General features: G+C 35.9%; 2 protein-coding genes across 5 annotated transcripts in view; one reads left to right on the top strand and one right to left on the bottom strand.

Annotated features, from left to right (window-relative positions):
• The first annotated feature begins 322 nt into the window (after nt 1-322).
• Nucleotides 323-5,539, top strand: DhpD (guanine deaminase). Its single transcript, XM_074103439.1, has 8 exons — nt 323-621; nt 1,009-1,269; nt 1,822-2,040; nt 2,394-2,501; nt 2,586-2,693; nt 3,136-3,301; nt 4,161-4,307; nt 5,238-5,539. The coding sequence occupies exons 1-8, from the start codon at nt 523-525 to the stop codon at nt 5,465-5,467; spliced, it is 1,338 nt and encodes a 445-aa protein (XP_073959540.1). The 5' UTR covers nt 323-522; the 3' UTR covers nt 5,468-5,539.
• Nucleotides 5,540-5,598: 59 nt separating this feature from the next.
• Nucleotides 5,599-11,982, bottom strand: part of RhoGAP71E (Rho GTPase activating protein at 71E) — a 30,746-nt gene continuing 24,362 nt past the window's right edge. For 2 of the 4 annotated variants that reach the window (XM_074103436.1, XM_074103438.1), the window contains exon 11: nt 5,599-9,880. In XM_074103436.1, the coding sequence (XP_073959537.1) occupies nt 9,755-9,880 (126 nt within the window). In that variant the 3' untranslated portion in view covers nt 5,599-9,754. The remainder of the gene's footprint in view (nt 9,881-11,982) is intronic. The other 2 variants (XM_074103434.1, XM_074103435.1) reach the window with 1 other exon arrangement.

Genomic DNA, 11,982 nt, shown 5'->3' with positions numbered 1-11,982 from the left:
TAAAGTATATTTACTTATTTATTAAAGGTAGTTAATTGAATTCATATTAATACCCACTGTTATCTTTATTTATCGGCGAGTGGTAACCCTATGCTCTTGGCGCCAAACCGTTTCGAGAGAGTCCCTTCTGTACGGTAGTACTGTTAGTTATTCTGTGGCCTAAAAGAGATAAATAAGTTTAAATTATTAAATTGAACAATATAACCCCAGTTTATGGTATTCTATCTAAGGATTTTTTCGTACACTTCAAGAGAAATAACATAACTTTTCCCGTTCACTTTTTTAAGCAAAGATTTTTTTCTTAGCATGGCAACTGTATCGGAAGTGTCATTCATTGACATCGCATGCGCATCGCCCGCGACGATAAAGTTATCATTCATAATCATAACATATAACAAGTTTTATCACCAAGCCAAGGGCAGAGTTTAGCAACTGTCTTGTGGGTAAGGTTGATTGATTCGTTTGTAGGTATGTATTGTTTTAACTAGTTCACTTACAAGACACACGACTCAGTTTAATAAAATGTCAGAAATCAAAAAAGTATTCGTTGGCGCTATAATTTCTTCAAGTTCACCAAAAGTTTTGTCATACGCTGGCTACTTATGTACGGAATTTGGAAAGGTAATTAATTAAATTATATGTTTTTTTTTTTTTTTAACGTGATTTAAAAACTCGTGGTTAAGACGAGTTAGTCATTGTCGCAACTTAGTAAGTATCAGAACTATTGAGTTTATCTTACAGTTAAGTTGGAGTCTAGACAAGTCTTGCTAGGTACCCATGTTAATTGGATTAATTCCCTAAAGAAACCAAACAATAGGCATAGGCATACCTATTTATTTTACATATTTCTTAGCCTATATTTGTGTCCCACTCCTAGGCAATACTGAGCGGCAAAAAATCTGGCCCTCAAATGTATGCAAAAATAGGTTATTTTCTATGGAGAGTGGGCCAAATTGAGTATATTAACTTAGAATAGATGAAACATTAAAAAATATATATTGTCTCTAGATAACCAAAATTGGTTCAAAAGAAGAATACAATACTTTATCCAAGTCTGGAGCTTTCAAGGATCATCAGGTCATCATTCTGAAGTCAGAACAGCTGCTTGTGCCAGGGTTTGTGGACTGTCACACTCACGCACCACAGTTTCCGAATATTGGTGTTGGTCTGGATCTACCATTGCTTGAGTGGTTGGACAAATATACATTCCCATTAGAAAGTCAGTATAAAGATACAGAATTTGCAGCTAAAGTGTATGACAAGGTTGTGGTAAGTTTAGAATATAGTATATCAAAGAGAAAATTATGTAAAATTAAGTAAATTTAGTACTTACCTATGAAGAGTTACATCACTGACTGCAGGACTGGCAGACAAATAATAATACCTAATATTGATTATCTGTGGACTAGTATAACAATAATTTCTCATTATTATTATTTTTTACTATTTTTTTAGGTATTTTAGTACATAGGTTAAGTATTTATTCCCCTCTGAATGGTTATTTATTTAGAAAGAATGTTTATAATATTAATCTAATCAAATTTCTACAATCTATAAAGACTAACTTCAAAATTTAAATCGGTAGGTATATGCCAGTAGTGGCATAGCAAAGTGGGGGGCAGCAGGGGCGGCACATTAAGTAGGCATATCTTGTTAATTACATTCACACATGGCTCTTTATTTGGGGAAAAGCTAAAATGTGCATTTTTTTATTTCAATTTTTTTCCCTTTTTTGTGAAATATTGTAAATTGAACCAAGCTTTGAATGTGTTTATTTTATTATTTAAATAAAGCGTCTATCTATCTTTATAATACTTCAAGCAAAGACTTCTTAAAAATGGAACTACAACAGCTTGCTACTTCGGATCCCTACATGTGGATAGTACCCTGGCTCTGGCAAAAAGTGCCATCAAACATGGACAGAGGGCGCTAGTAGGAAAAGTGAGCATGAACATCAAGAATGATACAGGATATTACAATGAAACTGCAACTGAATTGGCTCAAGTGGAGAGTTTTGTCCAAAAGGTTTTGGGATTTAAGGTCAGTAATAATAATATAGTAGCACATAATAATATAATAGCACAGAGGGCAGGGCACACTATGCAACATGAAGGGAGAGTTACCTTAGATAATGAAGATGTCAAATTATAATTAAGAGGTTTGTTTATTTTTTAAAATAATTAAGAAATTCATGAACAAAAACTTTTGTTGATATATTTAATGGTATTGTTTTATATTTATTTAGTAAACTATTATCTTACTCTTAGGTGAGAAATAATCTTGGACAATTTCCTGTTCAGTTGAAACATAGTTCATTTAATTTATTTAATTGTTATATGTTCTAACATACATTAACGTGAACTTTAAATTAAAAAAATTACATAATTTTACAGAATGACTTAGTGCAGCCTATTGTAACCCCAAGATTTGCATTGAGCTGTGATAAAGACTTGATGACTGGCTTGGCAAGCATTTCAAAGAAATATGGTTGTGGAGTACAGGTTGGTTTCATAACCCTTTCCAGCCATAATTAATTGAAATTAAAAAAGTATAGTTAAGTAATATAATGATAACCTTTTTTTTAGAGTCATATATCGGAAAACTTGAAAGAAATAGAGTATGTCTTGCAAATAAACCCATCTTGCACCAGCTATGGAGATGTGTATGATAAAAGTGAAATTCTAAGTAATAAGGTGAGAATCTAAGAAAGTAGGTACTTACATACATACCTAAACCTAATCTACACAAACACTTGATCATTGATCTTTGTCAAATATTTGCATGCTGGCTAGTTTGGATTTAGTAATTTTCACTTTGTATTATAAATAAGAAATTCACAAAATGATCCTCAAATGTATACATATAAAATAATATATTGGTAGGTAATAGTAATTGAAATACAATTAAATAACAACAATAAAAAGAAAAATCATGGAAAATTATTTTAAAATTACAATTTCAATGTACGGTCAGGGACTTTAATTCATGAGCCACCATAGAACCATTTCACAGTAAACGTCATAGTGACATCGCATTTATTAACAAGGAAAATCGTAATAACTTTTCCTTTGAAAAGGTTCCATGGTGGCTTATGAATTAAAGTCCTTAACCATACCTACTTATAATCTCTTCCAGTGCATAATGGCCCACGCCATACATCTATCAACCGAGGAGATTGCATTGCTGGCAGCCAAGGGAGTCTCAATCGCGCACTGCCCTGCCTCTAACACGCGCCTACGCTCTGGACTATGCCCTGTCAGGAAATATCTCGATCATAACCTATGTGTGGGTTTAGGGACAGGTAATATGTTGTAATATGTTAACCCTTTCCAACCCAGCCCAGTCGAGTATGAAAAGAGCTACGACAATGGACCTTATGTACAATCCATGTCAGTACCAGTACACGAAAGAGTACTCTGCAACTTGAATTCATATTTCAATAATATATTTTTTGCTCCATTCTTGTCCCTATGAATACCTTTACGACATATACTGCAATACACGTAACGGTGTGGGGACTTTGATACTACGCGAACATAAATAAAATTGAAATAATGCGATGCGATGAAATGGTCGCAAATCAGCGATCTGCTGGTCTTGCGAACGGCGCTAATCTTCTTCTAGGACTCATCTCTTTGGGGTCATCATACACTCGGCGGCAATTTGGCCCACCTACGCACAAAATTACCTATTACCTACTGCATACATTTGAGGCCAGATTTTTTTCCGCTCAGAATAGGGATATTGAAAAAAAAAACAATAAAATAAAATGCTCTCATCTGCACATTCCACCAGGTGAGATAGGTGTCAATCATACGCCAGTGTACCTATTGTAAAAGTTTTAGTTAAAATTGTCATTTTGAAAACAAGCTTTTTTGCTGACTGTACTTTTTGTTGATTGTACATTTCCGACTTCCGTACCAAATTTCTAGTCGATGTCATTAACCGTTGAGGAGTTCCGTCCTGCGGAGACGATCCTGGCTGAGCTACCGGGATGTCACTATTAGATGATTGTATTTCCACCAGGTTTACATAAGTATGCCAAATTTCAAGTCAATCCGACCATTGGAAGTGGGTCAAATTCAACTTGCAAGATTTGACTCGCACATACATACAAACATAAAGCAAGTTAAAAAAGCTTGTAATCGGGCATGTTCTAGATGTATCGGGTGGCGACAGCGCATCAATACTGGATGCGATGCGCAGGAGTATGGACGTGTCGACGCATTTGGACTTGCAGAGCGGAGGCGACGGCGCGATCAGCTGGCTAGAGGCGTTCTATTTAGCCACCATGGGAGGCGCTAAAGGTAAAATGAAATCGGAATATAGGTAAGCGTCCGGCGAGCTTTACGGTGAAGGAAAACATCGCGAGGAAACCTGCACTAACCTGAGAATCAGTGTGTGTAAAGTTCCCAATCCGCACTGGCCCGCGTGGGAACTATGGCCCAAGCCCTCTCGTTCTGAAAGGAGGCCTGTGCTCAGCAGTGGGACGTATATAAGTTGGGGTGATGTGATAATGCTTATCTCATACGGCGGGATAGGGAGCATCGTGATTATACCAGGGCCCCATTTCACGAAGCTACAAGTTACAATTTACAAGCGGTAATCTCTTTTCAACGCATACTGTTAAACAAGGACTGCCGCTTGTAAGTTGTAACTTGTAGCTTCGTGAAATAGGGAACAGGTGTTGTTTAAAAAATTTCAGACCAGTCTCAGATAACGTACCTTTATTTCACTACCTCAATAAAAACAAGTACTTAGTATTAAATAAAAAAAAAAATTGTGAAAAACAAAAATTGTAAATAAATTTATTAAAAAAAATATATATTTTTTCAATTTTCTTTTTTTTAACAGTTAATTTTTTAAAAGGTTTTACTTAACTATCAATGTATTTTTAATGTTAGTATGTTTCTATATAAATTATGTGCGGGTCAAATCTTGCAAGTTAAATTTGACCCACTTCTAGTAGTCGGATTGTCTTGAAATTTGGCATACTTATGTAAATTGCGTGACAATACAATAATCTGGTAGTGACATCCTAGAAGTCCGGCCAGGATCGTTACTGCAACTCGGAATTCCTCAACGGCATTTAATGACATCGACTTGAAATTCGGTATGCAAATGAAGTTTGGGTGACAGACAATGCAAGTAAAGTTAACAAAAAGTACAGTCAGCAAAAAAAGCTCGTATTAAAAATGATTTTTTTACCAAAAACTTATTTAACATTATTTTCGCAGCTTTGAATCTGGAGCAGAAAATCGGCAACTTCAAAGTCGGCAAGGAGTTAGACGCACTCCTCATAGACGTGTACGCTGCCGGCGGCCAAATCGACCAGTACCACTACAGTGTAGAAAAGAACGATGAAGATTATATCAATAGTCTCCTGCAGCGGTTCATCTACTTGGGTGATGACAGAAACATTGTTCAAGTCTTTGTGAAAGGAGTCGTCGTCAAAGATGTCTCTTAGTATTGAATTTAATTTTATGGTAACATTAAGTAATTCAGTTGTAAAATGAAAATAAAATAGCCAATAGCCGTTCTTTATCTTTTTTTTAAAATACCTCTAATCTAAACTGACAACCCACACACCAAAGTCAACTTGAGACCTACGCCAGCTATTGAAAAATAGTATGAGCAGCGGTAACTGCACGCGTGACAGATTTTACCTGTACCCGCATCCGCAGGCGTGCGCCCGCGCCAGCTAGCGTAGGCCTTAGAAACTTGCATATATATGTAAACGCAGTGAAAATGAAAACACATCATCATCATCGTCGGCCTATCTTAGTCCACTGCTGGACATAGCCATCTCCAATTGCACGCCACTGAGCATGATCCTCGGCCACTCATCAAGTTACATACATACATATTCGTAAGTTTTACGTTTATCGGCAGACAACTTTTAGCGTCAAACTTTTGAAAGTCAAACAATTTTAACATATGAAAAATGCAATTTATAATTAACTTCAGGTTAAGAATCGTTTGTTTGTTTATAATGTTTATTGTACAAAAGGAAAAACAATTAAAGGAATTATCGTATGATTCATTATTTTTATTCTCGTGTAATTTCTTTATAATTTGTGTAAAAAATGTGCAAATAATGTGACAATAACAACTTAAATTAATAAGCAGATACCATATTTAAATCTATAAGGAATTAGTATCAGTTAATGCCAATTTAATTCAGTAGGAAACAATTTTTATAATGTCAAATAAGAGGTAGGTACTTATAACAATTTGCGTGAATTTTTCACAATCAAATTATTATACAGAAATGCGATAATTTTGTTAAAGCTCTGAGATCTCGTATAACGTTTTATGAGAAAAGATAATAATACTCAAATGCAACTGGTATTGTTGGAAATACTTCAAATCGGTGGAATGATAAGACATTCAAAGTATTCGAGTGTCATTAATAAATTATATAGTAATAACATAAACAGTCTTATAAAAACAAAAATAATCTATCTAAATTTTTAGAGCAACTTATATTTTATTGTACAAAATAGTTAAATATTAGCTAATGTTATGAGAAATATAATTCTATCTAAAAAAAATAGGACGCATTGAATTTTAATTATTAGTGGTTAATTTATATAAAAAAAAGATTCATTGCTATTAACTTATGAGTTTGGTTGTGACAGCAAAAACAGCAAGTATAATACAATTTAAGCCAGACGGAACACGCATAAAAAGCGTACAGTTCGTTCGTTCAAATGTCTAAAGGTGATTTTCCACCGGCGAGGCGAGACGAGAATTGAAATTTGTATGGCGGCGGCTCGCGGCAGGCGCGCGAGAATGCATACAAATTTCAATTCTCGTCTCGCCTCGCCAGTGGAAAATCACCATAATTGCTGTCTGTCACTAAGATCTTACGGTAGCTCGACTGATGCAGTTTTTTGTCGGCTATCCATGTAAACTATTTGAGCGGATGAACTGTTAACACGCTGTCAAACTTAAATCGTATTCAATTCCTTTTAAAATCCTACAAACTCCGACAATAAGCTACAATTTTCGTACTCCCTATAGCTAGTCAATGAACACAGGAACATGGACGTGCAAATCCATGAATTGCAAGCCCGTTCTTTATATACTTTATTACATGTAGGCTAACGAACCCTGCAGACTAAACACATATTCTTATGGAACACCACTACCGACCCTCACGGGCTTTGAATACAATATATGGCCACGGGATATAGTTTAGGTCCTAAAGCTAAAATTAGTAAGACATTTTTTTTTTATTGCCGATGATATAAAAATAGGCGATAAATCAGCAATAAAAATCGCTTCGAAACAGAAATGAACATGAAATTTCATCGTAATAACTAAAACTATATTGAAGCAATCAGATCCTATTCGAAGTTGTCAAAAATATAAAAGAACAAGTTTTCACCCGCGACTTGGTCTGCGTAAAATTCGTAGTAATAAGGAGTAAACCCGCACTTAGATACTTCAATAACATGCGAGTACTCATCATGAATGAACTATTAAACGGGACATGTCAACCCAGGCAGGCAAGAATGACCTAAGACATGTTTATCAATTTTCCGCGGAAACTGTGAATTTTCCAGATTAAACGTGTGCGATAGGGACTCTTAATTTATCTGAAAATTTTCGTCCTAAACCGTGCGTGCAATGTTTACACGTCAATTAATTGGAAACAAAATTACAAACTTTCACATTTATAACATTAAAGTAGAGGATTACATGTCTTTTTTGACTTGCATTGAATTAATCAATTAACCTAGACAGTCTTTCAAACATATTGAGAGATACAAAAGTTACACCTATCAAATCATGTGCGAACCAATGTGCATAACAATAATATCGTAATCATTTAATACTTCAAATAAGTGGATCGAGTATGATTAAATAACACTTCTATGTTAACTTGCCATTTTTAAAGTAACCTAAGTTTATCTAACAAAGACTTACAAAACCGCATCAGAAGCTATAGGTAATAATTTAATTTACAACGGCGAATCATTTCACAATCGTCCTAGCACCTCATATTACAATGAAGAATTTATTATAGAACCACTTCGTTTAATTTAGTATTACAAACAGAATTTGTACTATTCAATAATAGATAATATAAACGTTGTTCAATCCCTGAATCGGTAATGAAGTTTTAAAAAGTGAAGTGGTATAATTTTGTAAAAGTAGGTACCAAAGTTATTACTAAAATAAGGTCAGTCTTCTGGCTTATAATTTTGGCGAATACTATAAATTAGTACTTTTTTATCCCTAAAATGAAATCTATCAACTCTGCAGTCAAAAGGCCAAAGTTTCGGAAACAATTCGAAATAAACGTGACCGAACTATGCGACTAAACGACAACTGCTGAACTCGACATTAATTGAGACAAATAATCCCTTAGTGACGATTTATCGAATAAATACCAACGCGTTTAATAGAATTTAAATGGCTCAGTTAGGTTATGTAATCGTGCCAGGTAGGACAAATGATGGTGGCAATGGCAATAAGAGTTCGGTCACGAAATGCTATTTGTCTACCACACTTAAAAAAATTAAGGAACTAAGATCTATAATTTTAGCTAGCTACGGTTATATATTTACAGGAATGTTTAAGATTGCTAGCAAAGTAATGCTTTTAAAAATTAAAATATTAAATACATGTAGCAATTTAAAGTATCTTGTTATTTACTTCCTTAAATAGGGACGCAGTAATTTAGGTTATATTTCACACATTTATATTTCCACACAATATTAAGAAAAGTATAAAAGATAAAATATCTCTAAATATTTTTTATTGTGATGCTTAGTGGAATTACTATTAAATTCGTAGCCTCGATTTGAACTTGCGAATTCCTCATCCCGTAAAATTTCAACGAACTTAACTTTTTAAACATAACAAGATTTGAACTAAATAAAATTCTAACACGCTAACAAACTATCATAAATGTGATGGTCAATATGATAGTAAAATCTTGTACTAATACAAAAAGGTATAAGTAAAAGAGACTTCCAAGATTATAATGAAGAGTAGGTTATCTTTTTCATGTTTAGTATATAGTGGACCAAGTGGTTCCTTTACCACACTAAGGTTTCATGCCAGTTGTGCGACTTCAAACATGAAAGACTATCTTTATTTACAAGTCAATGTGACAATCAGACTTTTTTTTCTGATATTGCAACGGTGAAAAAAATGGCAACTATGCAATGCATGGCCAGAATTTCAAATAAAATAGGTTATAAAGGACAGCTTTCTTAGTACAAATTGTAGAATGGCCAGAATTTTTATTCGGGATTTTAGATCGAGGGGAATAGCTACCGTACGTAAGGGGTCACTTTATAAAATTGAAAGCCAGAGTATTTTTTTCGCGCTTCGCCCAAGTGGCTAGATCACTATAAAATTAATGAGGCGGCATATACAGAACTGCTAAAATGTTCCGGCTTTTAATACATTCCAAGTCCGGCAGTATAAGTAGATACATATTATTTGGGTACCATGCGACAGAAATTACATTATTAATAGCAATAAGAGCAAGTTGTTCTGCTATCAAATACCTGAGGACTGTCAGTACTCCAAACGTTTTTAGGGACTGCGAACGTGTCGGTCAATCGGTAGAAGTTATCGTAGTTCAGTGGAAGAATCGGGCGATCACTCTATAAATAAATTACCTAGGAGTGTGAGGCGGTGTAAAATCGTAAGGCAGATTCGTCTGGCTTTTTAAACGGTTAGAAGCTATCGTAGTTTAAGGGCCAGTCGATCTCGAGGGAGCGTCAGGCGGTCACTTTACGAGGCTGGATAGCGATCGGGATCTCAGTGTCGGAGTGCGGGAGCGCACGGCACGCGGCGCCGCCCGCGCACAGACGAGCGCGCCGGGACCGCCGCCGCGAGCTGCGACGTTCGCCGCCTAAACATAACCACGGTTTATTAACACTCTTACTATGGTAACGAGGATATCTAAACCTGGGTTTACACAACGCGAGTGAAATCATCCGATAAGCCACATGGGCGGATCTAGCTTTATAGCCAGGGGGGGGGGGGCTCACATTCAAATTCTATTTATTTTTTCACAAATAATCCATTTTTACCTTGTTCTAGACCCAGCCCCCCCCCCCCCCAGATTCACTCTTGAATACAATAGGTACATTGCGGGGTTTATATAGGTAACCCAGCACGTTATGATTCTTCGGTAGCCCAGCAATTTGTAGCTACTCAGATGATTGTACTCATGTTGTGAAAACCCGGCCTTGTGTGTCTTTGCTTTGACGCTAAAGGCCTTATCATACTGGCGACTTTCGGCCGTATTTCCAGCTAGTTAGTGTTCACGATGACTCTAGTATCTAAATGTGGCCCCAATCACAAGTGCGACAAAGCACTTTTTAGCGACAAGCGAGAACACGTCAAGCGTGCTAGTCGTCAAGGCCACTTCTAGACCCAGGTAGATCTCTACCGCCGGCATACGGATGACCCATACAATTGACTAGGACTGTCGACGCTTTAGGTACTTATTTACAGCACTCCTTAGTCCTTAGTGACGTATGCATATAAGCAGGTCGTCTACCTGAGCCTTAAAAGGCTTTTTACTAAGCAATTCGGGAAACGGGCGAATAATTAAATATGAAAATTTTATAAGTACATAATTTCATATTATCTTAACACTTTCCCTGTCCAGGTGCCTCCAATGTGGGTTCATGAAGCTTTATTCAGGAGTCCATGCTTCCACTATATAGGTTCACAACATCAAACTAGCCCCAAAGTGGAAGCACACTTGAGTGTGTAACTTTTTTTAACGATTTTATAGTAATAAAACTTACTAGTCCAAGATCTCGTCCGCTTCCCGTGTTGCCGTCTAATGATGTGATAGGTATTTATATAAATGTAAAGTTTACCGCGTATATTTAAAGCATCAATTTTTAACAGCGATTAACAGTGTACCAGAGGCGCTAGTACTCTCTTCTGATAATCGCGTCATTCTCAATCCAATCGCAAGTAAATAACCATTGTTAGATTAAATGGAAACTTAACAGTAGATAAAGTTAGCAACAGAAGTGGATGAGTGGTTTTGGTGCTCAAAATGATTTACACACGAGTTTACTGCCAACGTACTTTATAATATATGTTACCATCAGCCAAATAAGTGGTCTATCAATTTTTAAACAAGTTCATATCAAATGAATATGTCGCTAAAGTCGAACTTTCAAGTTGACAGACACGTCTATTGGCATTATTGTTTTGTAACATGCAAACGATTATCAACTTAAGGGTGGTAGATCACATATTTGGAAGATGGTACTTCATTAAGTCATGTCTAGATCATTTTGAGCACCACACCGCTTGAACCGCTCATCCACTTCTGCTGCTGACTGTACATAGGCGGGTATTACACAGAAGAGAAGACCATTCATTCATGGTTCATAGAGCCCCAGTGTCAGTTTGTGTCACAACAAACGCGTTCGCATTAAAGTGTCACATACGTGAACAGTTTGTAGCCGTTACCGCTAGATGGCCGCTAGAGGCGCTGGCAACTTGCCCATAGTAGAATTGTGTCAAAAACTTCCACTTAGGCACTGAGTTGGTTAAATTAACGTGAATCCGCAGTAGGCGTCGAATCGCTATTATTTGAATGTATTACTGAAGTATTGAATATTTTTTCTTGGTGTCAATGTTATTAATATAGCCATGTCGTGAAGAAAATTTTACATTAGTTTATGTAAAAGAGACAGATACAGCTACGCAGGTTTCACGTGAATCTATCCCGGCCTTTTAGTCTAAGCCAGATTATAAATGCTAGACTTAATCATGGTTTAAAAACACTCAAGACGACTGACCAAGATTTGATTTATGACGCCGAACAAGGCATTGAATTTATTTCATACACTCGTGATATTAAAGAAACTAGCACTTGTTGGTGTAGTTAAATGTATTCCATGGGTTCACGATTGTTAATAGTCACTTCAATTCTGGCTTAAACATTAAAAGGTCCAAACATGTGCAATATTGTTTAATAAA

This window comes from Choristoneura fumiferana, chromosome 20 (genome assembly GCF_025370935.1).
Source record: "Choristoneura fumiferana chromosome 20, NRCan_CFum_1, whole genome shotgun sequence".
Lineage (NCBI taxonomy): Eukaryota > Metazoa > Arthropoda > Insecta > Lepidoptera > Tortricidae > Choristoneura > Choristoneura fumiferana.
This window is presented reverse-complemented; position numbering and strand designations above follow the sequence as displayed.